General features: G+C 46.3%; 1 protein-coding gene across 1 annotated transcript in view; it reads right to left on the bottom strand.

The window, feature by feature from the left end:
• Positions 1 to 2,951: 2,951 nt before the first annotated feature.
• The window catches only part of LOC115170706 (voltage-dependent P/Q-type calcium channel subunit alpha-1A), a 185,431-nt gene continuing 162,208 nt past the window's right edge, over positions 2,952 to 26,174 (bottom strand). Inside the window, exons 46-50 of the mRNA XM_029726941.1 lie at positions 17,923 to 18,036; positions 13,946 to 13,984; positions 8,790 to 9,006; positions 8,289 to 8,590; positions 2,952 to 7,483 (exon numbers count right to left, since the gene is read on the bottom strand). Coding sequence (XP_029582801.1) covers positions 6,692 to 7,483; positions 8,289 to 8,590; positions 8,790 to 9,006; positions 13,946 to 13,984; positions 17,923 to 18,036 — 1,464 coding nt within the window. The 3' untranslated portion in view covers positions 2,952 to 6,691. The remainder of the gene's footprint in view (positions 7,484 to 8,288; positions 8,591 to 8,789; positions 9,007 to 13,945; positions 13,985 to 17,922; positions 18,037 to 26,174) is intronic.

Below are 26,174 nucleotides of genomic sequence, written 5' to 3' on the forward strand. Positions count from 1 at the left end.
GTGACAAATACAATTTAATGTTATTCTATTCTATTTTAGAGGCTGCTGCCCTATTTACATAGACATGGAATCACTAGTCACTTTAATAATGTTTACATTCTGCTTTACTCATCTCATATGGATTTACTGTATTCTATTCTACTGTATTTTAGTCAATGGCACTCCGACATTGCTTGTTCTAATATTTATATATTTCTTAATTCCATTATTTTACTTTTAGATTTGTGTGTATTGTTGTGAATTGTTAGATACTACTGCACTGTTGGAGCTAGGAACACAAGCATTTCGCCTTCACCCGCAATAACATCTGCTAATATGTGTATGTGACCAATAACATTTGATTTGATTTGAAAGGTGTGCGTAGGAAAGGCATACATTTCCTATATCGGAATCGGCCCCTTGGAGAGTAGGCTATACTAGCCCATGGAGTGTGAACTATGTTGTTTAATCTGCCTTCCACCCTAGCTGTGTGTTTGGTCTGGCCTGGGTATGGAAGGAGTAGGGGAGAGAAATGAAGGAGAGAGGGAGGGAGAGAGCGGGGGAAATAGAGGGGGGCAGGATACAGGAAGTGGAGCTGGCAGCAGAATGCAGGGGAGGATGGAGGATGTGTGTGTGTGTGTGTGTGTGTGTGTGTGTGTGTGTGTGTGTGTGTGAGAGGGGGGTGGTGAAGTATTAGGGGGGTTATATATAGAACAGACATTAGAACAGGACACCTCACACATCTGCCTGGCTCACATCTGGCCAACAGGCAGCACCAGGAAAAGGGAGGGATGGAGAGGAGGGAGAGAGCGAGGGCTTGTGTACCTCTGTCAGTTACATGACATTTCAGTAGCACAGCTAATTGGATTAATAAAGGAAGAGAGTGAAATAAAACTTTAGTTAGTTATCCTGATAATACAGATTTTTCCTATCAATTATTGGAGGGTTTTTTATGAGCAAGTTTCAGGGTTTCCATCTCGCCTGCACAGTATTTATTCCTGTGTTCTTCCATTTGATGTATAGACAATGTCTCAATAAAATAGATAGGTAACAACTGAAAGTCTGCATACTGCTTTATAACTTGTTATACACATGCATACGTTTTTATGATGTCTTACTATAAGGCTTTTAATACGGTTGTCACCTACATATTCACTGTTGGATGAGTGCATCATACAACTGCAGAATGAACTGAAATGTGTGAGGTGAGGAGAGAAAAGGTGAGCAGAGAGGATACATGTTTTTAGACAGGAGGGAGGAAGTACAGCGGGAAAAAAAGGAGGAATGCGGTGGAGGAATAGGAGGGGAGTATAGGTGTGGAATGTGACATCCGGCCCATCCGGCTAATGTTTCCGTCAGCAATCTGATCTGAAGCTGTCCTCTCTAAAGTACACAGAACACACAGGGCAAGCAGGGGGGACACTAGAAACAGACCAGAACACACAGGGTAGGCTGGGGGGGAACACTAGAAACAGACTAGAACACACTGGGCAGGCAGGGGGAACACTAGAAACAGACTAGAACACACATGGCAAGCAGGGGGGACACTAGGAACAGACTAGAACACACATGGCAGGCAGGGGGGACACTAGAAACAGACTAGAATATATAGGGTAGGCAGGGGAACACTAGAAACAGACTAGAACACACTGGGCAGGCAGGGGGAACACTAGAAACAGACTAGAACACACATGGCAGGCAGGGGGGACACTAGAAACAGACTAGAACACACATGGCAGGCAGGGGGGACACTAGAAACAGACTAGAAAACACATGGCAGGCAGGGGGGACACTAGAAACAGACTAGAACACACAGGGTAGGCAGGGGGGACACTAGAAACAGACTAGAATATATAGGGTAGGCAGGGGAACACTAGAAACTGACCAGAACACACAGGGAAGGCTGGAGGAACAATAGAAACAGACCAGAACACACAGGGAAGACTGGAGGAACAATAGAAACAGACCAGAACACACAGGGAAGGCTGGAGGAACAATAGAAACAGACCAGAACACACAGGGAAGACTGGAGGAACAATAGAAACAGTCCAGAACACATAGGGAAGACTGGAGCAACAATAGAAACAGACCAGAACACACAGGGAAGGCTGGAGGAACAATAGAAACAGACCAGAACACACAGGGAAGGCTGGAGGAACAATAGAAACAGACCAGAACACACAGGGAAGGCTGGAGGAACAATAGAAACAGACCAGAACACACAGGGAAGGCTGGAGGAACAATAGAAACAGACCAGAACACACAGGGAAGGCTGGAGGAACAATAGAAACAGACCAGAACACACAGGGAAGGCTGGAGGAACAATAGAAACAGACCAGAACACACCCAGTGGGCACACAATGGTTGAATCAACTTTGTTTCCATGTCATTTCAATGAAATGACGTTGGAATAGAGGTTGAATTGATGTCTGTACCCAGTGGGACAGGGCAGGCAGGGGGAACACTAGAAACAGACGGGAGATAACAGACACAATATTTACACTCCTAAATGCGCGTTTACACACTACCTTACACATAACAACACACTCCGTTACACACATCAAACGTCTCTACTTCTCCAAATCTATAACCCCAACGCAAACACACTCTCATTCTCACTATAATACACTCTTTCACTCAAACATACGCACACATTCAAGCATACACTTGAAAACACACACAAAAAATGAAACGGAAGTCTCTCCAGACCAACAGTGTGCATTCTCTCTGGTTTTTATTCATTAGGAAGAATTGTGTCTGGAATTACAAAATGCACTGGTAGAAATAGCGGTGAGATAGGTTGAGAGTGTGAGAGATAAGAGTGAGAGAGAAATAGAGAGGGAGTGAGTGAGAGATAAAAGATCCCACAGCCACAGTTTTAAGGGTTACATCATCAGATTTGGCTGGCTCCTGGCTCCTGGCCCCACCCAAAAGTAGGCAGGGATATCCCCATCTCTTTTTATTTGATTCTCTTCTTTAAAACAGGAGTTCTCTTTTTTTGTAGTGTCCTGAACATGGTTGTGTAGTGTCTCACCTCCATGTTTACAGTTAACAGCTGGCAACATAAATAAACAAACCAACTTTGATTCTCACCAAAGTCATCATGTCGCTCTTTTGACGTTTTTTGTATAGATTTTTTAAACCTTTTTTGTTCTCAAAAATAGAAGGAAAAAAGAAAACATGTTGCTTAGTAAAAACATCTATCTATATTCATATATTTTTTAATCTGAATTCATATTCTTCTTTTTTTGATTCCTGAAAATGACTGTTCACCCACGGTGTGGCATGCACATAGCACATGCAGTTCTGGAAGTAGATATTTTCCCTTTTTTTGGTATTTTTTTGGTACTTAAAATGCTTTTATTTCTATGTTTTCCATAGCAGCTCATACATTGCTTTTTGAAGTAACGGTGGGGTTATTTAGAATATGTTGCTAGTGGATGGTTGGTCAGTATCGGCCACAATGATTGACAGTGAATGTTAGGGCCTCTCATAGTTTCAATTGGAGGGTGATTGACATCATATTTCATCTTGCACACAGCCACACAAACGTTCTGACACTCGCTCACAAACACAGGCTAACTCACACACACACAAACAAACGCTCACCAACTCAAATGTCATCACTGTGCTTTCACAAAATATTCAAAGCAAATAAACAAATGAAATGAAATATCCAACAAAAACAGCTAGCTATTGATGTACACACAGACATTGAATGTACACACACATTCTTGCTATAAAATAACGCATTCATACACAGACACACACGCAAACGCACACACGCCATACGCACGTACACGCATACTTGCTACAGCCAGGAGCTACATACTGAGAGTGTATCTGTGTATTCCTATCTTATCAGTGTTGTGACTTATACACATCTATGACATTCCTACGTTAGATGAATACTGTAAAGGCAATGTGCCTGTGCACTTTCTGGTCAAAGTGTGGTACATAGAATCATGGGATATGTCGTTACAGTACATCAGAATCCAGATATGTGCAGATCTAACTGCGCTATATCTATGGCAGCAGTGAACAAACACTGTTACCTGACGCTAATGGTTTTGACATGGGGTGTAATAATAAGAATAATAATGACAGAATTCTAATAAATGAATGGTTCACTATGGCAATCCTCAACGTCCGGCAACTGTGAGAGAGACACTGTACGGGACAGTGGTGGGTATTAGGATGGAGGTTAGTTTGAGGCGCACAAAGACACACAAAAAGAGAATAGGGTGACACAGGACACAGAGGTTTGGCAGAAAAGACCCAGTCATTGTTTCTCCCATGCATTTTCATTGGCTGTGATACATGTCCTGTGCATTTGTGATTGGCTGTGTTACATGTCCTGAACACAAAGGAGTTGATCCACCAGTGACAGACAACACTTAAACCTTATGCTCCCAGTTTAAAGACAGATACGAAAGCATTGGAATCAGACAGTCAAAATAGAAGGGGTGATACAATGATACAATAGGACAGGGATGCAATGTATTGCATACAGTGCCACCTAGAGGGCCAAACTGGTAGTGGAGCTCTGTCTCATTACTGCTTTATCTGGTCTACTTTAGTCTGTAGACCCTGTTACCTAAGCAAGAGCGACCATTTAGCTGCCCTATATTTACCCAAATGATTAATATATGTAAACAACTGTCCGATGAACAAGTATACATGTCAGATACATGATTTCCTGTATGACTTTTGACATTGTTCTTTTTTGAAAGTTCTTTCTTAAGTTCCTTTCCCCTTCCCCACCGTATTACACTGTATCAGAGTCATTACTATGATTACTCCTGTTCCCACAATGCACCTCTCCGACAAAGCTCCGCCCACCAGCCGGACCAGTGGACCACCAACTAGACAGAACGTCTCACTAAACAAAGATGGTGACACGCTGAGCACAACCGACTCGAAAGTAACAAACAAATACAAAACAAAAATAACTCTCTCACAAGCATGAACATCGTCATCATCATCATCACCATTATCATCATCGTTATTATTATCATCATTGTCATTATCATAATCATCAATAGTATTGTTATCAGTATCTATAGAATCATTATCACTATTAATAACAAATAAACGAAATATGAAGAGGTTCCCTCCTTTCATCGGCCTTTCTTTCTCTCTCTCTTTTCATCGCTCTTTCAAACACAAACCCTGGAAGACTAGAGACATTTCTCTGGTTTGAATGAGGCTATGCGTCAGCAGATGAAGAGCCAATAAGGCCCATGGAGCGTGCTTGTAACTTCCTCCCCCAGTTTCAACTCCCTTTTAATATGAACCTATAATATCTGGGGTCTGCGTTTTCATACTTTCCTGCCTTCTTTCCTTCCATGAAATAAAAGTAGGCCTTGTAACAAAATATCTACTTCCTTGAAAATTATTGTGCAATCTCAGCCACATCAACAGTTATAATTTGGCACAGAGCATTTGAATAAGAACAAAGTGGGAAATAGATCATCCTGTCCGTCCGCATAAAAAAGGCTTGGACCTTGTTCTTCTCTTCCTCATCGCCCCATCTCTCCATCCATCCTAACTATCCTGATTATACCTCCAGCACAGGAAGAGAGAGAGAGAGGGACGCCTCAGGGAGAAGAGAGAGAAACAAAGGGATTACAGAAAAAGAGAGAACCCCACAGACTAATATAGAAAGGACCAAGGAATAGTTTCCCCCACATTACAGTAGTTTCTCTTTGATATCATTTTTTTTGTATCAATCATGCAGGATTCCCCAGGTTTTAAAACTCTGCAAGTACCAACGAAGCTGAGCGGATGCAACGGAAGAATCAAGCTTCAATGTTTCGAAGAAGAAGAAGAAGAAGAGGAAGAGGAAAAAGTAGCAGCCGCAGGAGTAGAAGAAGAAATACTGAAGAAAATGTTTGTTTTTAAGTTTCTTTTTTTTGTTCACCATCCACTTTTTTTTATGTTTCTTCTCTACTCGGTTGGGGCGGAATCTTTTTTGGGGGTTGGGGGGTTGGAATGGATAGATTCCTCCTACATAACCCCCTCTCTCCTTCAGAGTTAGGGTGTGTGTCCCCCCCACCACCTGTTTCCCCCACTCCCCCCACCACACTCAGGTGGAAGGCTCATCATCACTGATGTCATTATTAACAGTAAACACAGATGATAAAACTCATCAATATCTCCCCAACATCGGGGTCGGTGGTTGGTTTTTGCAACTAACGCAACTCCACTTAGTTCTCTGCAATGTCATAGTTTTTTGCGTTGATTACGTGATGACGTCTTGGTCATTGTGGCGGTTTTTAATATTGTTTCCAGAGGCGTAGCATCATGATACGTTGAGAAAAGCATCCGTCCCCCGTATCATCCATTTTGAAAAACTACATTTAGAGTTTTTGTCTCCTTGCATCCGATGAGCTGGGTTCCATAGTTTTTGGAGGAGGAATTGGTTTGTACTGTTCACTAATTTCCACTCATCCTTCAGTGGTCCTCCTCCTCATCCCTCTATTCTAACTACCCCTTCCTCACTCCCTCCATCCCCGGGAAACACTAAGCAGCAGAAGAAATGAAAAGAAAAACAAACGGAAAGAAGGAAAGAAAGAATCATGCCTTGGTTTCCCCTGTCTCATGGCGGTCAGTGCTCTGGCTGTGTGTTTTCCTGGGCTGGGAGGTAGGGACTAATAACTCAGACAGTGTGGTTGAGCCCTCCATCCATCCCTCCATAGTCCCACAGAGGCTAGCACCTGTTGTCATCCGTGTTGTTGTAGGGTTCGTGCAGGCCTTTCGTGCGGGGCCCTCTAGGCTGGGGAGGGGGGACCTTGTGGGGCCCGGGGTGGGTGGGGCCGTGGTGGTGTTGCGAGGAGGGGGAGGAGGCGCGGTACCCGTTGGGGAGGCGTCGAGGGAGAGGAGGCTGCTGCCCTTGGGGGGTGGGGGTGGTGTTGGGTGGGGGCGCGTGGCGGGAAGTCCTGGGCGAGGTGCGGGAGTGGGGGTTGTTGGGGTGTGGGTTGTTTGGGTGCGGGTTGATAGGGTGCTGCTGCTGTGGGGTTGGGGGATGGTTTTGCAGGGGGAGAGTAGGGTGGTTGAGGGGGTGAGGCTTGTGAGGGTTGCCCTGTGTGGGGCTCTGCTCATAGGGAGGCGGTTTGTGGTGCTCACGGTCGTAATCCTGGTAGTCCTGGTTGTAGAAGCAGCCGTCGCCCTCCAGCGACCCACTCTCTCCTCCTCCTCCTCCTCCTCCTCCTCCCCCATCCCCCCAGCGGGGAGGGGGGTGGCAGGCTTGGTTGGGTGAGCCATGGTGGGGCGGGGGAGGTCCCTGGGGGGGCTCAGGGGAAAAGCGGCGAGGGGCGGGGGCGGGATTGCGCCCCAGGGGCTGGGCTCCGGGAGGTGTGGCCATGGCTTTACGGACGACAGGAGAGTAGGTGACGTGTGGGCGGGGCGTTGCCGGGGTCTGAGGGAGTTGCCGACGGCCTCGTCTCGGGGTACTGGTCCCCGAGGTAGAGGGAGCGGGACTTTCGCTCACCGAACTACTGCCCTACACGAACATTGAAGGCAAATAAAAAAAGAACCATAAAATTAACGACGACACGAACAGAGAGAGGGAGGAAGAGAGAGCAGGAGGAAGAGAGAAAGGGAGGAAGAGGGAGAGAGGGAGGGAGAGAGGGGAAAGAAAGGGAGAGAGAAAAAGAGATAAAGAGATAAAGACAAGGAGAGATAAATAAAGGGAGGGAGAGAGAGAACAACAGACAATAACAACAAGAACAACAACAGCAACGAGAAGAAGAAGAAGGAGAAGAAGAAGAAGAGAGCAATAAGGAGAGTGTGAGGGGAAGGAAGGATGCCGGGAAAAGAAAGACATAAAAAAGAAAGAAAGAAAGAGAAGAGATATATAGAAAATGATGGGAGTCAGCATACACCGTAGAAAACAGAGAGAAGCGATGAGTCATGAAGAATAAAGCGAGGACACAAAAACAACAGGAGAAAAGAAAAGAAGAGATCAGATCTGACACAGTAGGCCTCAAAATGGTGATTGTGAAGGTACCCACAATGCACTCTTTCAGTGTTGTTGCCTTGTTCAGTCTGTCTCTTATCTGAATCTAGGTTGTTAACCAATCACCTCTGTGTGTGTGTCTAAACTGCTGAATCCTATAAACAACAATAGTTAATGAATAGACAATGTATGAAAGTGTCAAAAAGGGAAACACAAGAGACAGTCAGCCGCCTAAAGATATTTAGGCCAAGGAGATGGGGGAGACACTCAAGGCAGAACTAAAAGAAGAACCTGAGGCTAAAACAGTTAGGAAGGTGGTTCAATGTTGGTACACATCATAGAAGCCCACCTGTCTGTGTGTCATGCACTCTCTGCCCTCGCTGGGTGACCGTGACCAGCGACGGTCGTGCTCCCTATCCCGGTCGTGGTCTCTGTCTCCTCGGGGCTGTCTGTGGCCACCGTGCTCTCCCCCCCGGTCGGCGCGGTCTGGTGTGTAGCGCTCCTTGTCCACAGAGCCGCTGTGATGGTGGTGGTGATGGTGGTGGTGTTTGCGGTCTTTCTGCCGACCGCGGTCTCTGTCGCGGTCACGGTCCTTCTCTTTGGGTGGCAGCTCACCTGACTGAGTGGTGGTGCTCAAGTCTGTGCCCAGTCCTGCCGGAATGGAGGCCAGTTATTGTTGTCATCATGGTATCTCTAGTGTCTTTGTAACCATGACAACATGACAACATCAAACACACTTTGACACAGTAGCAACTCAGGGAACGAAGCACGTTCTCCTCACACACTCTCTGACTCACACACATTCTGAACCGTTCCTGACCAACGCATGCACACTCATTCTGTCTCTGACCTGTATCTGCGTCTGTATATCGACACAGTGACCGCTCAGAGGCCCGGTGGCTTCGGTCGCGGCGTCGGTGGCTGTGCCTCGGTGCTCCGCCCTCCTCGGGGATGACATACTCCATTGCATAATCATCGGCCCCTCCCCTTTCCCTCTGGCCCCTCCCAGATCGACTGTGACCAAGGGAGGAGGCCGAGCGCTTCATAGGACTATTATCTGTTATAGTCTGAGAGAGTGGGATGGAGAAAGAGAGAGAGCGAGACAGAGAGGAAAAGAGTAGTCACACAGCAGGCTTCTCGGGTTTACTTTCCTCGTGTCTGCTTTCTATATACATAATGGGGAAACGGAGGGATGTAGACTTTCTTGTGTGTGTGTGTGTGTGTGTGTGTGTGTGTGTGTGTGTGTGTGTGTGTGTGTGTATGTATATACTGTATAGTTGTTTACCTGACTTTTACATGTGTGTGTTTCTACATTCCTACCATATACAGTATAACCTTGTAGAGGTGGGCACCAGGTAACCCATGACAACCCCCCCCCATACTGTTCCACACACATGCCTGTATTAGTATCATATATACATCATGCTGCCTCAGGCAGAGAGAGAGAGAGAGAGAGACCGAGAGAGAGAGAAAGAGAGCGAGAGAGAGAGAGAAAAAAAAGAGACAAAGAGAGAAAGAGACAGAGAGATCGAGAGAGAGAGAGAGAGAGAGAGAAAAAAAAGAGACAAAGAGAGAAAGAGAGACCGAGAGAGAGAGAGAGAGAGAGAGAGAGAAAAAGAGAGAAAAAAGAGAGAGATCGAGAGAAAAAAAAGAGAGAAGAAGAAGACAAACAACAGTAAAATAAGAAGAAAGGGAGATGAGAGGGAGGCAATAGGCCATGCCTGACATGCATCCATGACTTCATCTGGAAAGATAGGTCAGTATCTCCTAATCCCCCCAAAAGACTAACCCACCCCATCCCCAACCAATCCCTCCCCCAAAATCATAACACAATCCAGGCTGCGCACAAGGCTCTGCCAGCCCCCTCTGCCAGCGTGCACATAGGAGCTGTCCCGAGTCCTCAGCCCCACTCAGGAGCTCTCTTTCTGGGGCACGGGGAGCCGCTCTGACCTCCTAGGGCTGCTGGACACCAGGACAGTGCCTATAATGCTACTGGTACACACCTGCATAGTGCATACTGTATATACCAGGCCTGCTCAGTACTAGTCCGCCAGTGTCTGCTGGTTTCCGATTCTTTATTGAACGAAGGGATCATTTGGCTGTAGAGTTAACTCCCCTGGTATTCCAGGTTGAAACCAGAATAGATGATAATGGACTGAAACCAGCAGACAGTGTGTAGCTAGGATACCCTCACACACACAAACACACATGGACACACACACACCAAGCACACACAACAAACACACTCACCAAGCATACACATACACGCAAACACACACATGCATGCACGCACGCACGCACAAAATCACTCCAACAAAGGCACACATATTCCTGGCATGCATGGAAAACCAACACCAATACAGCAGCACATTGATGACATCAGCACAGACAAGCACACAGGCATGGTACACGCAACACACATGGTACACCCAACACAGAGCAGCAGCAGCAGGAAGAGAGAGAGACAGAGAGAGGGTGCAGAGTTTGCCAATCCCAAATCAACACCTTGACCCCACCCGCTTGGCACTTGGCACAAGGACTAGAGAGGTAAGTAAATTAGCCTTGTTCCAACATCCTGACCTCGCATAATCACATTCACCAGGCAAGATGTAAGTAATATGGCAAAAATCCATCTGGCTTATCAGAGGGCAGGGTGGATCTATTGCCATATTGCTTATATTTTGAGAAGACGCCGAGTATCCAAAACATTAAGAACACCTGTTCTTTCCATGACATAGACTGACCAGGTGAAAGCTAGGATCCCTTTTTGATGTCACTTATTAATTGGGGATAGGGGGCAGTATTTGCACGGCCGGATAAAAACGTACCCGATTTAATCTGGTTACTACTCCTGCCCAGTAACTAGAATATGCATATAATTGTTTGATTTGGATAGAAAACACCCTAAAGTTTCTAAAACTGTTTGAATGGTGTCTGTGAGTATAACAGAACTCATTTGGCAGGCCAAAACCTGAGAAGATTCCAAACAGGAAGCGCTCTCTCTGACTATTTCTTGGTCTTCTTGATCATCTCTAACCAAAACAGGGGATCTCTGGCATAACGTGACATTTTCTAACGCTCCCATAGGCTCTCAGAAGGCGCCAGAACGATGAATGGTGGCTTTGCAGGCCATGGCTGAAAAACATTAGCGCATTTGGTAAGTGGTCGATCTGAGGACAATGAGACTGGAGGCTGTTCTGCATGTTCTTTTGGCATTAATACATGTCACATATCAGTTTGCAAACAGTGTAAAAAATATATTTTATTGATTTAATAAAGCCGCATACAAACATGGTCTCTTTTTTGCTTTCTTGAGTAAGGTAACTCCAAAACACAGCAGGTGTTTCAGCCTAGCTCAGTGCTTTCTGTGGGGGTGGGGCAGCCAGCGGAAAATACAGAGCATAGGGGTTGGCAATCTTCTCCAGTTGCGCCGTGATTGGCTCAGTGTTCTGTCACTCATGGGGACACTACGTCACCGTAAAATCTACAGGAAGAGCTAGAAAGTTCAAGCTGCCTTGGGTGCTGCCATAAATTTACAATAGAAGTGCCCATCCAAGAAGGCTCAAGGTCATTGGCCACAGATAAAATGACGTCAAATCACGTTATATCTACCGTAGCGTTGATTGGACTGATCATGTCAACGTCATACTTTCAAAATCTTAGCTAGCAAGTTAGACAAGCAGTCATCATCATGAATCACATCGACAGTCTAGAGGCAAATCCTTTTCAATCCTTGTCATATGAAGAGAAATTATAGATAATTCGGCCATAAACATTACACAACAAGTTGGAAATCGCAAATTCAAGAATGAGCAGTTTGGAAGGAATCAGTGGCTAAATACTATTTTGCTTCCACTGCCTGCTATTTGGTGGAAAGGGTGTGTGGGCCAAGTCTGGGTTTAAGGGTCTCTTTTCCAAGCTTAAAAGGATAAACATTCACACACAACACCATGGGCCAGAAAGGGTTGAATACATTGGCCATGTTGTCAATCCAACATGATTTCTGCTGCGTTCAAAACACCTGGAAACTCGGAACCCCGAAATTTCAGATTTCAGTGAGTTCCAGACAACTGGGAACTCTGGAAAAAAAAGGAGTTCTGACTGGGAAAATACGTTTTGAACGGTCGTCCAACTCGGAATTCCAAGTCGGGAACTCGGGCCTCTTTCTAGAGCTCAGACCTGAAGATCACTGACGTCATGATTCTGCCTTGTTTTTGCCGAATCCCAGTTGTCTTGAAAGCACCATAAATCCAGAGAATGCCAGACTTTGATGACAATGTTTCATGACAAAATGTGTCCACAAGAAGGACCGCCGAGCCACCTTCCTGTTCAAGTGAGCGCAGCAGAACGGTGAGTTCAAAAATGTGTTGTATGCTGCTGCATAAATGATGTAATATGCCAGGGAGATATGTATACTGTAGCTAATAAAGTAATACTAAGTGTATGTTGTGTAGTAAGCTGTTAGTAGCCCATGTGCCTCACAATTTGGTCCTTTTCCCTCTCATAACTTAGCCTATTGTTCTGACTTGGTGGTGCACATGTAGCCTATAGCCTGTTTTAGAGAAATTTCATCATAATTGTCTGCTTATTATTTGTTTATTATTTTATTTAACTAGGCTTATATGCCCCCTTTATTTTTCCTAAGGTTCTGACTTTGTGTACAGGGACAATACGATAAGAACGGCCCTTGTTCTGAATTCTGTAACTGTACATTTCTGTCGCTGAACAAATAGTTATATTGGCTACGTCCGTCTTAGCTCGCTCATTAATGTTGTAATCAAAATTACTGATTGCCTCTCCTCGTTCCCTTATGCCATAGTTTGTACCTCTCAATTACCAGTAGAAACCACATTTATTTAAGCAAGTCAGCTATGTCAGTTATGTTTTTTAAAAGGCAGTAAATGAGGCTGAATGAACTGTTTCGCTGCCAGACAAGGCTCTCCTGATAGCCAGGTGTAGCGGTGGTAAGGATTCCCTCCATGGTGCTGAAAAGAAAACTCTGCTGTTGGAACAGCTTTACGTAGGCCCTAACAGCTTTTGGGCACCGTTTGTCACCATTATAGTGCAATGAATGTATTGTTTAGTGTTGTGTTGTGTGGTGGCTTTGCTGGCATGAATAAAATAAACAAACATTCTCCCACCAAAATTGACATGCTAAAATCGCCATTGGGTGTTCCTAATTTTTGGTATACTCAGTGTACATACAGTAACCAATCTTTTTAGATAAGATCTACATTAGAGGATAGGGGTCAATTTGGGTTTTAGCGTTAGAGTAATCATGCCATAAAACACATTTGATTCGAACTGAATTGAAATTGGTTAGTGGAAGAATCAGAGCTTGAAGCTCCTACCCTGCAATCAGTCAGTCTTATGTGTCAACAAACAGGGTAGTCAAAGACAAATAGGAGGGGAAGAGTACCAGCTATTGTTTGAGAAAAGAGAGAAATGAGAGGAAAGACACATAAGATACACATAAATGGATAAACTCAGAGAGAGGACAGAGAGAAAGAGAGAGGTGGGGGAGAGAGGGAGACACACTGTACAAAAACATATTGCGATTCAGTCAAAATGACTAATTTTATATAGCCAAGTCAGCAACCTTTGTTGAGTTGCAATTTTTTTAAACTTATGAAATCAAGTTGAATCAGCTAAGCGCTATGTGTGTACTCAACTTAGAAATCCACAACCATGAAGTCAAATCAACTGAAGCAACATAACAGTTGTGTTGACAAAAAAAGTTCAGATGGCTATAATTAATCAAATTGTCTGAACTTATGAAATCCAGTTGAATCAGCTAAGAACTATGTGTTTAACTGACTTAGAAATTCACAACCATGTTAGGAGATGTCATGAGGAGAGAGAGGCAGATGGAGACAGACAGAGAAAGAGAATAAGGGTTTTCTTGAGTGAGTGAATCAGTGAGTGAGAGAAAGAAAGAAAGAAAGAGAGAAAGAAAGAAAGAAAGGGGGAGAGATGGGGGAGAGATGGGGGAGACAGGGTACATACACTGAGGTTATTTCCACGCTGCCTCCCTTTCCTTCGCAGCTGTGTGAGCACAGAGAAGACACACACATGCACACACACACCACAGCCACGGATACAGCACAGGTAGAGCACACACAGACACACAGAAGAGGACAGAGGGACAGGGAAGGAGAGAGGGACGGATACGCAAATAAATAGTCAAGGGAGAGGTGAAGAAGGTAAGGGGAGGGGGTGAAAATCGGATAACGGGGAGGCGTGGGCAGAGAGCGAGGGAGAAATGGAGAGGGGGATAAATATGGGTGAGGATAACCCGAAAAGAAAGGGAGGTGAGAGGGAGGAGAGGAGAGGAGAGAGAGAGAGAACCCGGTTAGACACAAAAGCAGCGGTGAGGGGAGAAACAACACTTACCACAGTAGCGCACAGACACTGGAGGGCCAGAGACAGTGTTATAGACAGGGTCACCATGGCAACAACACTACCATCTACACCACAGTCACCATAGCAACAACACCCATCAACACCATAACACACCATGCTACTACGGCAAAAACAACAGTACAGTGAAAAGGCACAACTTACGACACACAAGAGAACGAAAGAAGACTGGACAACACACACACACACACACACACACACCGACAAATACACACTCTGTCAGGACATCAGGACATAGTCACACATCCACACATAGCAGCAGCTCACTTACTCATATCAGAGCAAAAACACTGTTTCAACCTGGTGACAGTTGTTGTTTCAAGATTTACATTTACATTTACGTCACTTAGCAGACGCTCTTATCCAGAGCGACTTACAAATTGGTGCATTCACCTTATGATAAGATATTCTATTTACTATATCTTTTTTAGTTTGAGTATGACAGTACACTACTAGACCACTTGAACAATATCTTCTCAAAGAAATATTGACCCCAAAATGACACTAGATCATTGGCAGTTGGGCATGATTTCAAATTCAAACCAGGTTGAAACAAAACCCCACATTTCAAGTCACCTTTGTAGCAAAACCATTAGAGAAGAGGGAAAGAAATAATGATTTAGATAGAAGATAAGAACTTTAGCTGGAGAGAGAAAGAGAAATAAAGATTGATTTAGATAGAAGATAAGAACTTTAGCTGGAGAGAGAAAGAGAAATAAAGATTGATTTAGATAGAAGATAAGAACTTTAGCTGGAGAGAGAAAGAGAAATAAAGATTGATTTAGATAGAAGATAAGAACTTTAGCTGGAGAGAGAAAGAGAAATAAAGATTGATTTAGATAGAAGATAAGAACTTTAGCTGGAGAGAGAAAGAGAAATAAAGATTGATTTAGATAGAAGATAAGAACTTTAGCTGGAGAGAGAAAGAGAAATAAAGAAAGAAGATCTGGGGCTTAACAGCAGTGATCGTTATGAGGGCAGAAGAATGTACGAGTGCTGGTGTGTGTGTGGGGGGGGGATGTGTGTGTGTGTGTGTGTGTGTGTGTGTGTGCGTGCGTGTAGCAGTGGAAGGAGGCACAGAGAACTCTACGACAAAATGAGTAGTGGATCTCCAAAGCACAAGAAATTAAATCTTGTTGGGACAGATAAAACATGCATAAGTTGTATGATGCCTCGAAGACAACCTATGGCTCAAGAAGTTGCTTTCTCTGTCCCCTAAGAAGTGCAGATGGGTCCACTCCCATAAAGGACCAAACTACGATAGTCCAGAGATGAAGCCCTCTTAAACCAGGCGAGCCCAGTTGACTACTCAGTCCTGGAGGAGCTCCGAACACTGCCCACCATCCAGAGCCTTGATCTCCCACCCACCTTTTCTGAGGTCTGCACCACCGTCAGGTCACTGAAGAATAACTAAACTCCTGGACCTGACTCCATCCCTGCTGAGATCCTAAAACTGGGGGGCTATTTCTGTACCAGAGCAGTTTGCCTGCTCATCTCTGAGATATGGAGACAAGAGCACATCCCCGATCAATGGAGGGATGCAAACATATATACAAAAAACAAGGGGGCAAATCCATCTGCGGCAACAGCAGGGGTATATCATTCCTTCCAGTTGCTGTCAAAGTCCTGGCAAAGGTCATCCACCACAGAATCATCTACACCATCACTGAAGATCTGCTATCGGAGTCCCAGTGCGGCTTCAGAAAGAACAGAAGCATGGTAGACATGATCTTCAGTGCACACCAACATCAGGAAAATTGCAGCGAACAGACAAGACCTGTTCATGGCCTTTCTGGATCTCTCCAAAGCCTTTGACACAGTACACCGTGAACTCCTTTGGAAGGTCCTCCTGCAGTATGGCTGCACTGGGAAATGTGTGAACGTCCTGCATCAGATCCATGAGGGGATGGTGGCCAGAGTAAGAATTAGCCGTCAGGAGTCTGAACCCTTTTAGAGTTGGTACTGGTGTGAGGCAAGGTTGTATGCTTGCGCCGGTCCTATTCAATGTCTTCCTCCTGTGTGTCACAGCAGTCCTGCACAAGGACATGGAAACAGAGAGTGGGGCGACCCTGGACTTGGATGGGAACTTCTTCAACATTAGGAAACTCCAAGCTGCCATAAAGCTCAAATCTTAACAAGTACATGAGCTTCAGTATGCAGATGATTGCACTCTTGTGGCACATACCCCAGAAGCTCTACAAGCCACAGTCAGAGCAGCTGTGAGAGCATACAGCCTAATGGGGCTGTCTGTTAACGTCCCAAAAACAGAGGTCCTATGTCAGTGGTCATCTGATCCTCCGCCTGAAACACCTGCATTCTCCATCTCAGACTCCTCACTTGCCATTGTATCACATTTTTTTATATCTTGGAAGCATCCCCTCGACCAGGATATCCAGAATCGGGTCAAACAGACCTTGTCATCTGTTGGACGGCTAAGGAAGAGGGTTTTCAACAACAGCAACCTGCACCTCCACACCAAAGTTCCAGTCTACCAGGCAGTGTGTGTATCTACACTCCTTTATGGATGTGAAACACGTACAGTCTACAGCCGACATGTAAAACAACTGGAGTCCTTTCACATAGAATGCCTTCAACGCACTTTGAAAGTGACCTGGCAGGACCGTGTTCCGCACTCAGAGATCCTACAAAAAACCAACTGCATGAGTATTGGAGCGTCCATCACACACCACCAGCTTAGATGGCTCGGCCATGCCATCTGGATGCTAGAGGATCGCCTGCCGCGAAATATGCTGTATGGACAGCTACAACTGGGCCGTTGCTCTTCAGGTGGGCAGAAAAAGTGGCTAAAGGACCAACTGAAGACATCACTAAAGAAGTGTGGACTCTGCCTCCCTCCAGACTGTTGCTGCGGACCGTTCCACCTGGCGTGACCTCTGCCCTCAAGGAGTGCAGTAGACCGAGGAAAAAAGGAGTGAACAGAGACCATGACTTCACCGGCCTCAACAGGACAGGCCTTTGTGTGCTCTGTCTGTGGCAACAGTGTGCATCCCGCATCAGATTACACAGTCATCAGTGAACCCACAAGCAGTAGTGGAAAAGTCATCATCGGATACGATGGACTACTTTAAACAAAGAGTGTGTGTGACAATATAGCAGAGATGACTTGGTACTGGATGAGAAGGGACAACCACAGTAACACACCTCCATGCAGTAGGGGATGAGTGGAGAGGAGGAGAAGAGGAGGGGAAGAGTGGGGTGTTGGGGTATTTGGTATGGTAATCTGTAAGACTTACCTGTAAGTCTGTCTGGCAAACATCCTATGGGCGATATTTCAACAGCATAGAAAGGGGAGCTACCGTCAAAATGCATGATATCACGTCAAATACCATGCATTTATAAAAAAATATGCTTGAAAATATCACGTGTCTATTTTCAGCAATGTTTTATAGTATTTTGTTATGCACTGTGTTGGATTATAAATAGTCTGTCTCTAGTCTTTGTGTGTCTCTAGCCATGTAGTTTATCGTGGAGATTGAGTCAAGGAGATGGAAAGACAGAGGGAGCGAGAGAGGGAGGGAGGAGAGGAAATGAGGGGTGCTCACTTGGTTGTCGCCTGGAAGGCGTGGCATGGAAGCGGCCCTTCCGTGGCCTTCCATTGGCAGAAAGTGCTCGGTATCCGAGTAACCATCACGCCCCATCTCTCTCATCTCTACCGTCTGCAAAATAGAGTGAGAGCAGGCGTGACTGTGATGAAGGAATATGACCGGAGACAATGGTCTGTTTGTCATCCTTTATCCCATGTGAGTGTGGGTGAGTGTAGTGTGTACAGCACAGGAGGTTGTTGGGACCTTAATTGGGGAGGACGGGCTCATTATAATGGTTGGATTGGAGTGAATGGAATAGTATCAAATACATGGTTTCCATGTGTTTGATGACATTCCATTTGCTCCATTCCAGCTATTGTTATGAGCCATCTTCCCCTCAGCAGCTTCCTGTGGTGTACAGTAGCATGTAGTGTAGTGTGGGAGGGACTGGGGTTTGGGCCTGGGAAATGGGGACGGGGGACGGGGGAAGGTTTAAGGCTAGGTTTAGATCTAGGGCGAGGGGCTAGGGCTGTGGTCTAGGAGCTAGGACTTGGACCTGGACTTGGATCAAGAGCGGGAACTGCTGAGGCTGAGGCAGGGGGCTTGGTGCAGGGGGCTTCGGTGCAGGGGGCTTTGGTGCAGGGGGCTTGGTGCAGGGGGCTTCGGTGCAGGGGGCTTCGGTACAGGGGGCTTCGGTACAGGGGGCTTCGGTGCATGGGGCTTCTGTGCAGGTGGCTTCGGTACAGGGGGCTTCGGTGCAGGGGGCTTCGGTGCAGAGGGCTTCTGTGCAGGGGGCTTCTGCGTAGGGGGCTTCGGTGCAGGTGGCTTCGGTACAGAGGGCTTCAGTACAAGTGGCTTCGGTGCAGGGGGCTTGGGAATAGAGGGCTTGGGGGCTGAAGGTTTGGGGGCTGAGGGCTTGGTCCGTGCTATCCGGTATCCTTGGGACATCCCTACCCCATTGAAGTTGAAATGTAACCTCTAAAAGTCTATGCTAACACATGGAATTGTTTTAAGATGGTCATACCATGGATCATTTAGCTATTTGATTTAGGTATATATAAACAAATATATATAGTACCAGTACAAAGTTCGGACACACCTACTCATTCCAATTATTATTTTTTTTACTATGTTCTACATTGTAGAATAATAGTGAAGACATAAAAACTATGAAATAACACATATGGAATCATGTAGTAACCCAAAAATGTGTAAAACAAATCAAAATATATTTTATATTTGAGATACTTTAAAGTAGCCACCCTTTGCCTTGACGACAGCGTTGCACACTTTTGGCATCCTCTCAACCAGCTTCATGAGGTAGCCACCTGGAATCCATTTCATATAAGGTTAACAGGTGTGCCTTGTTAAAAGTAAATTTGTGGAAGTTATTTCCTTTCTTGCCTTTGAGCCAATCAGTTGTGTTGGGATGGTATAAAGAAGATAGCCCTATTTGGTAAAAGACCAAGTCCATATTATGGAAAGAACAGCTCTAATAAGCAAAGAGAAATGACAGTCCATCATTACTTTAGGACATGAAGGTCAGTCAATTCAGAAAATGTCAAGAACTTCGAAGGTTTCTTCAAGTGCAGTCGCAAAAACCATCAAGCGCTATGATGAAACTGGCTCTCATGAGGACCGCCACAGGAAAGGAAGACCCAGAGTTATCTCTGCTGCAGAGGATAATTTCATTAGAGTTACCATTCTCAGAAATTGCAACCCAAATAAATGCTTCACAGAGTTTAAGTAAGACACACATCTCAACATCAACTGTTCAGTGGAGACTGCGTGAATCAGGCCTTCAGGGTCGAATTGCTGCAAAGAAACCACTACTAAAGGACACCAATAAGAAGTAGAGACTTGCTTGGGCCAAGAAACACGACAATGGACATTAGAACGGTGGAAATCTGTCCTTTGGTCTGATGAGTCCAAATTGGAGATTGTTGGTCTTTGTGAGACACAGAGTAGGTGAACAGATTATCTTTGCATGTGTAGTTCCCTCCGTGAAGCATGGAGGAGGAGGTGTGATGTTTTGGGGTTGCTTTGCTGGTGACACTGTCTGCGATTTATTTAGAATTCAAGACACACTTAACCAGCATGACTACCACAGCATTCTGCAGTGATATGCTATCCCATCTGGTTTGTGCTTAGTGGGACTATCATTTGTTTTTCAACATGACAATGTCCCAAAACACACCTCCAGGCTGTGTAAGGGCTATTTGACCAAGAATAAGAGTGATAGATTGATTCATCAGATGACCTGGCCTCCACAATCACCCGACCTCAACCCAATTGAGATGGTTTGGGATGGGTTGGACCGCAGAGTGAAAGAAAAGCAGCCAACAAGTGCTCAGCATATGTGGGAACTCCTTCAAGACTGCTGGAAAAGCATTCCAGGTGACTACCTCATGAAGCTGGTTGAGAGAATGCCAAGAGTGTGCAAAGCTGTCATCAAGGCATGTGGTGGCTACTTTGAATAATCTAAAATGTATTTTGATAGGTTTAACACTTTTCTGGATACTACATGATTCCATATGTGCTATTTCATAGTTTTGATGTCTAGTAAAAAATAAAGACAAACCCTTGAATGAGTAGGTGTGTCCAAACCGAACCTTTATATATATATATATATATATTGTCACGCCCTGACCAGGGGAACTCTGCTATTTTGGTCAGGGTGTGGTATTTCTATGGTTTATTTTCTATGTTTTGTTATAGCCTTTCTTTGTGGTTTATTTCTATGTTGGGCTCGGGGGTGATTTCCAATCAGACAGCTGTCGCTAGTTATGTCTGATTGGGAATCACATTTAAGTTCCTTTCCCCCCACGATGTTTGTGGGTTGTTGTCTCTTTGTTTGAGCAAGTAACGTATCGGTATTTTTCTTGAATTTTGTGTACATGTTTAATTCCATGGTGTTGAATAAACATGTGTTCGCTCCCAGCTGTGTTTTGGTCCGCTTCCTCATCACCCGACGCCAATCGTTACAGAACAACCCACCAAACCAGGACCAAGCAGCAGAGGAACGAGGAGTTGAGGAAACTCGAGAGGCCTCCCCAATAATTTTTTTTGGGGGGGCACAAGGGGAGTTTTGCGGGGCAAGTTTGGAGCCCCAGGCCAAATCCCCGGACTGTTTCTGGGAGGCCAGTTAATGGACAGGGCTTACGCTTCGGGGTAATGGGTGTTATGGCGAGGCCAAGTGTTTTTAGGCCAGTACGCGCTATACCAGCGCCCCGCAGTTACCAGGGGGTAGTAGGCATACAGCCAGAAAGGGTGATGCCAGGGTTAAGCTCGAGACCACCAGTAAGCCTCCATGGTCCTATATATCCGGTACCAGCACCACGCACCAGGCTTCAAGTGCGTGAACCCAGCCTCGCCAGTCAACAGTCGTCAGAGCTGTCCGCCTGTCGACAGTCGTCAGAGCTGCCCGCCAGTCAACAATCGTCGGAGCTGCCCGCCAGTCAACAGTCGTCGGAGCTGCCCGCCAGTCAACAGTCGTCGGAGCTGCCCGCCAGTCAACAGTCGTCGGAGCTGCCCGCCAGTCAACAGTCGCCGGAGTGGCCAGACTGCGCTGAACTGCCGGAGTGGCCAGACTGCGCTGAACTGCCGGAGTGGCCAGACTGCCCAGACTGTCCCGAGCTGCCAGACGTCCCCAGTCCAGTCCGGCCCGTCCCTGCTCCCCGCACCAGGTTAGTGGTGCATGTCCACAGTCCTGTCCGGCCCATCCCTGCTCCCCGCACCAAGCCAGTGGTGCGTGTCCCCAGTCCAGTCCGGCCCGTCCCTGCTCCCCGCACCAAGCCAGTGGTGCGTGTCCCCAGTCCAGTCCGGCCCGTCCCTGCTCCCCGCACCAGGTTAGTGGTGCGTGTCCCCAGTCCTGTCCGGCCCATTCCTGCTCCCCGCACCAGGTTAGTGGTGCGTGTCCACAGTCCTGTCCGGCCCATCCCGGCTCCCCGCACCAAGCCGGTGGTGCGTGTCCCCAGTCCAGTCCGGCCCGTCCCTGCTCCCCGCACCAGGTTGGTGGTGCGTGTCCCCAGGCCAGTCCGGCCCGTCCCTGCTCCCCGCACCAGGTTGGTGGTGCGTGTCCCCGGTCCTGTCCGGCCCGTCCCTGTTCCCCGCACCAAGCCCACGGCGCGTGTCCACAGTCCGGCCCGGCCTGTGTCCGGTCCACCGGTGACCAGTCCTGTTCCGGTCGGCGGCTCCGCTCCGGAGCCTGAGCATGCCGCTCCACCGTGGTCCAGTCCGGGCCAGAGGGGTAGGGCTAGGGTGGAGGCAGGGGGAGAAACACGCCCGGGGCCAGAGCCTCCACCGAGGGTGAGGCGCCCACCCGGGTTCCCCCTAATAGACTTTAGGTTGGTGCGCCGGGAGTACGCACCGTTGGAGGGGGGGTACTGTCACGCCCTGACCAGGGGAACTCTGCTATTTTGGTCAGGGTGTGGTATTTCTATGGTTTATTTTCTATGTTTTGTTACAGCCTTTCTTTGTGGTTTATTTCTATGTTGGGCTCGGGGGTGATTTCCAATCAGACAGCTGTCGCTAGTTATGTCTGATTGGGAATCACATTTAAGTTCCTTTCCCCCCACGATGTTTGTGGGTTGTTGTCTCTTTGTTTGAGCAAGTAACGTATCGGTATTTTTCTTGAATTTTGTGTACATGTTTAATTCCATGGTGTTGAATAAACATGTGTTCGCTCCCAGCTGCGTTTTGGTCCGCTTCCTCATCACCCGACGCCAATCGTTACATATATATATATATATATATATATATACTGCTCAAAAAAATAAAGGGAACACTAAAATAACACATCCTAGATCTGAATGAATGAAATAATCGTATTAAATAATTTTTTCTTTACATAGTTGAATGTGCTGACAACAAAATCACAAAAATAATCAATGGAAATCCAATTTATCAACCCATGGAGGTCTGGATTTGGAGTCACACTCAAAATTAAAGTGGAAAACCACACTACAGGCTGATCCAACTTTGATGTAATGTCCTTAAAACAAGTCAAAATGAGGCTCAGTAGTGTGTGTGGCCTCCACGTTCCTGTATGACCTCCCTACAACGCCTGGGCATGCTCCTGATGAGGTGGCGGATGGTCTCCTAAGGGATCTCCTCCCAGACCTGGACTAAAGCATCTGCCAACTCCTGGACAGTCTGTGGTGCAACGTGGCGTTGGTGGATGGAGCGAGACATGATGTCCCAGATGTGCTCAATTGGATTCAGGTCTGGGGAACGGGCGGGCCAGTCCATAGCATCAATGCCTTCCTCTTGCAGGAACTGCTGACACACTCCAGCCACATGAGGTCTAGCATTGTCTTGCATTAGGAGGAACCCAGGGCCAACCGCACCAGCATATGGTCTCACAAGGGGTCAGAGGATCTCATCTCGGTACCTAATGGCAGTCAGGCTACCTCTGGCGAGCACATGGAGGGCTGTGCGGCCCCTCAAAGAAATGCCACCCCACACCATGACTGACCCACCACCAAACCGGTCATGCTGGAGGATGTTGCAGGCAGCAGAACGTTCTCCATGGCGTGACAGACGTGACAGAGTCTGGAGACATGTGCTCAGTGTGAACCTGCTTCATCTGTGAAGAGCACAGGGCGCCAGTGGCGAATTTGCCAATCTTGGTGTTCTCTGGCAAATGCCAAACTTCCTGCACGGTGTTGGACTGTAAGCACAACCCCCACCTGTGGACGTCGGGCCCTCATACCACCCTCATGGAGTCTGTTTCTGACCGTTTGAGCAGACACATGCACATGTGTGGCCTGCTGGAGGTCATTTTGCAGGGCTCTGGCAGTGCTCCTCCTGCTCCTCCTTGCACAAAGGCGGAGGTAGCGGTCCTGCTGCTGGGTTGTTGCCCTCCTACGGCCTCCTCCACGTCTCCTGATGTACTGGCCTGTCTCCTGTTAGCGCCTCCATGCTCTGGACACTACGCTGACAGACACAGCAAACCTTCTTGCCACAGCTCGCATTGATGTGCCATCCTGGATGAGCTGCACTACCTGAGCCACTTGTGTGGGTTGTAGACTCCGTCTCATGCTACCACTAGAATGAAAGCACCACCAGCATTCAAAAGTGACCAAAACATCAGCCAGGAAGCATAAGAACTGAGAAGTGGTCTGTGGTCACCACCTGCCGAACCACTCCTTTATTGGGGTTGTCTTGCTAATTGCCTATAATTTCCACCTGTTGTCTATTCCATTTGCACAACAGCATGTGAAATGTATTGTCAATCAGTGTTGCTTCCTAAGTGGACAGTTTGATTTCACAGAAGTGTGATTGACTTGGAGTTACATTGTGTTGTTTAAGTGTTCCCTTTATTTTTTTGAGCAGTGTATATATTTACCCAAAAACATATGGGGGATTGGAACTGATGCATACAATTACAGTGAGGGAAAAAAGTATTTGATCCCCTGCTGATTTTGTACGTTTGCCCACTGACAAAGAAATGATCAGTCTAGAATTGTAATGGTAGGTTTATTTGAACAGTGACAGACAGAATAACAACAAAAATATCCTGAAAAACGCATGTCAAAAATGTTATAAATTGATTTGCATTTTAATGAGGGAAATAAATCTTTGACCCCTCTGCAAAACATGACTTAGTACTTGGTGGCAAAACCCTTGTTGGCAATCACAGAGGTCAGACGTGTCTTGTAGTTGGCTACCAGGTTTGCACACATCTCAGGAGGGATTTTGTCCCACTCCTCTTTGCAGATCTTCTCCAAGTCATTAAGGTTTCAAGGCTGACGTTTGGCAACTCGAACCTTCAGCTCCCTCCACAGATTTTCTATGGGATTAAGGTCTGGAGTCTGGCTAGGACAATCCAGGACCTTAATGTGCTTCTTCTTGAGCCACTCCTTTGTTGCCTTGGCCGTGTGTTTTGGGTCATTGTCATGCTGGAATACCCATCCACGACCCATTTTCAATGCCCTGGCTGAGGGAAGAAGGTTCTCACCCAAGATTTGACGGTACATGTCCCCGTCCATCGTCCCTTTGATGCGGTGAAGTTGTCCTGTCCCCTTAGCAGAAAACCACCCCAAAAGCATAATGTTTCCACCTCCATGTTTGACGGTGGGGATGGTGTTCTTGGGGTCATAGGCAGCATTCCTCCTCCTCCAAACACGGCGAGTTGAGTTGATGCCAAAGAGCTCCATTTTGGTCTTATCTGACCACAACACTTTCACCCAGTTGTCCTCTGAATCATTCAGATATTCATTGGCAAACTTCAGATGGGCATGTATATGTGCTTTCTTGAGCAGGGGGACCTTGCGGGCACTGCCGGATTTCAGTCCTTCATGGCGTAGTGTGTTATTGGTGACTATGGTCCCAGCTGCCTTGAGATCATTGACAAGATCCTCCCGTGTAGTTCTGTACTGATTCCTCACCGTTCTCATGATCATTGCAACTCCATGAGGTGAGATCTTGCATGGAGCCCCAGGCCAAGGGAGATTGACAGTTCTTTTGTGTTTCTTCCATTTGCGAATAATCGCACCAACTGTTGTCACCTTCTCACCAAGCTGCTTGGCGATGGTCTTGTAGCCCATTCCAGCCTTGTGTAGGTCTACAATCTTGTCCCTGACATCCTTGGAGAGCTCTTTGGTCTTGGCCATGGTGGAGAGTTTGGAATCTGATTGATTGATTGCTTCTGTGGACAGGTGTCTTTTATACAGGTAACAAGCTGAGATTAGAGCACTCCCTTTAAGAGTGTGCTCCTAATTTCAGCTGGTTACCTGTATAAAAGACACCTGGGAGCCAGAAATATTTCTGATTGAGAGGGGGTCAAATACTTATCCCTCATTAAAATGCAAATCAATTTATAACATTTTTGACATGCGTTTTTCTGGAATTTTTAGTTGTTATTCTGTATCTCGCTGTTCAAATAAACCTACCATTAAAATTATAGAATGATCATTTCTTTGTCAGTGGGCAAACGTACAAAAACAGCAGGGGCTCAAATACTTTTTTCCCTCACTGTACATTGATGGAAGCTACAATCTATCTGGAATATTAAAGCTGATCTACACCCAAAAACAAATTAAAAAATGTAAAAATGTTAATAATAAAAAAATTAACAGTTCTTTTGCTGACGTTGCTTCCAGAAGCCGTTTGGAACTCGTTGCAACCGAGGACAGACTAGTTTTACGCGCTACACGCTTCAGCACTCGGCGGTCCCGTTCTGTGAGCTTGTGTGGCCTACTACTTTGCGGCTGAGCCATTGTTGCTCCTTGACATTGCCACTTCACAATAACAGCACTTACAGTTGA

Source organism: Salmo trutta, chromosome 32 (genome assembly GCF_901001165.1).
Source record: "Salmo trutta chromosome 32, fSalTru1.1, whole genome shotgun sequence".
NCBI classification, from domain to species: domain Eukaryota; kingdom Metazoa; phylum Chordata; class Actinopteri; order Salmoniformes; family Salmonidae; genus Salmo; species Salmo trutta.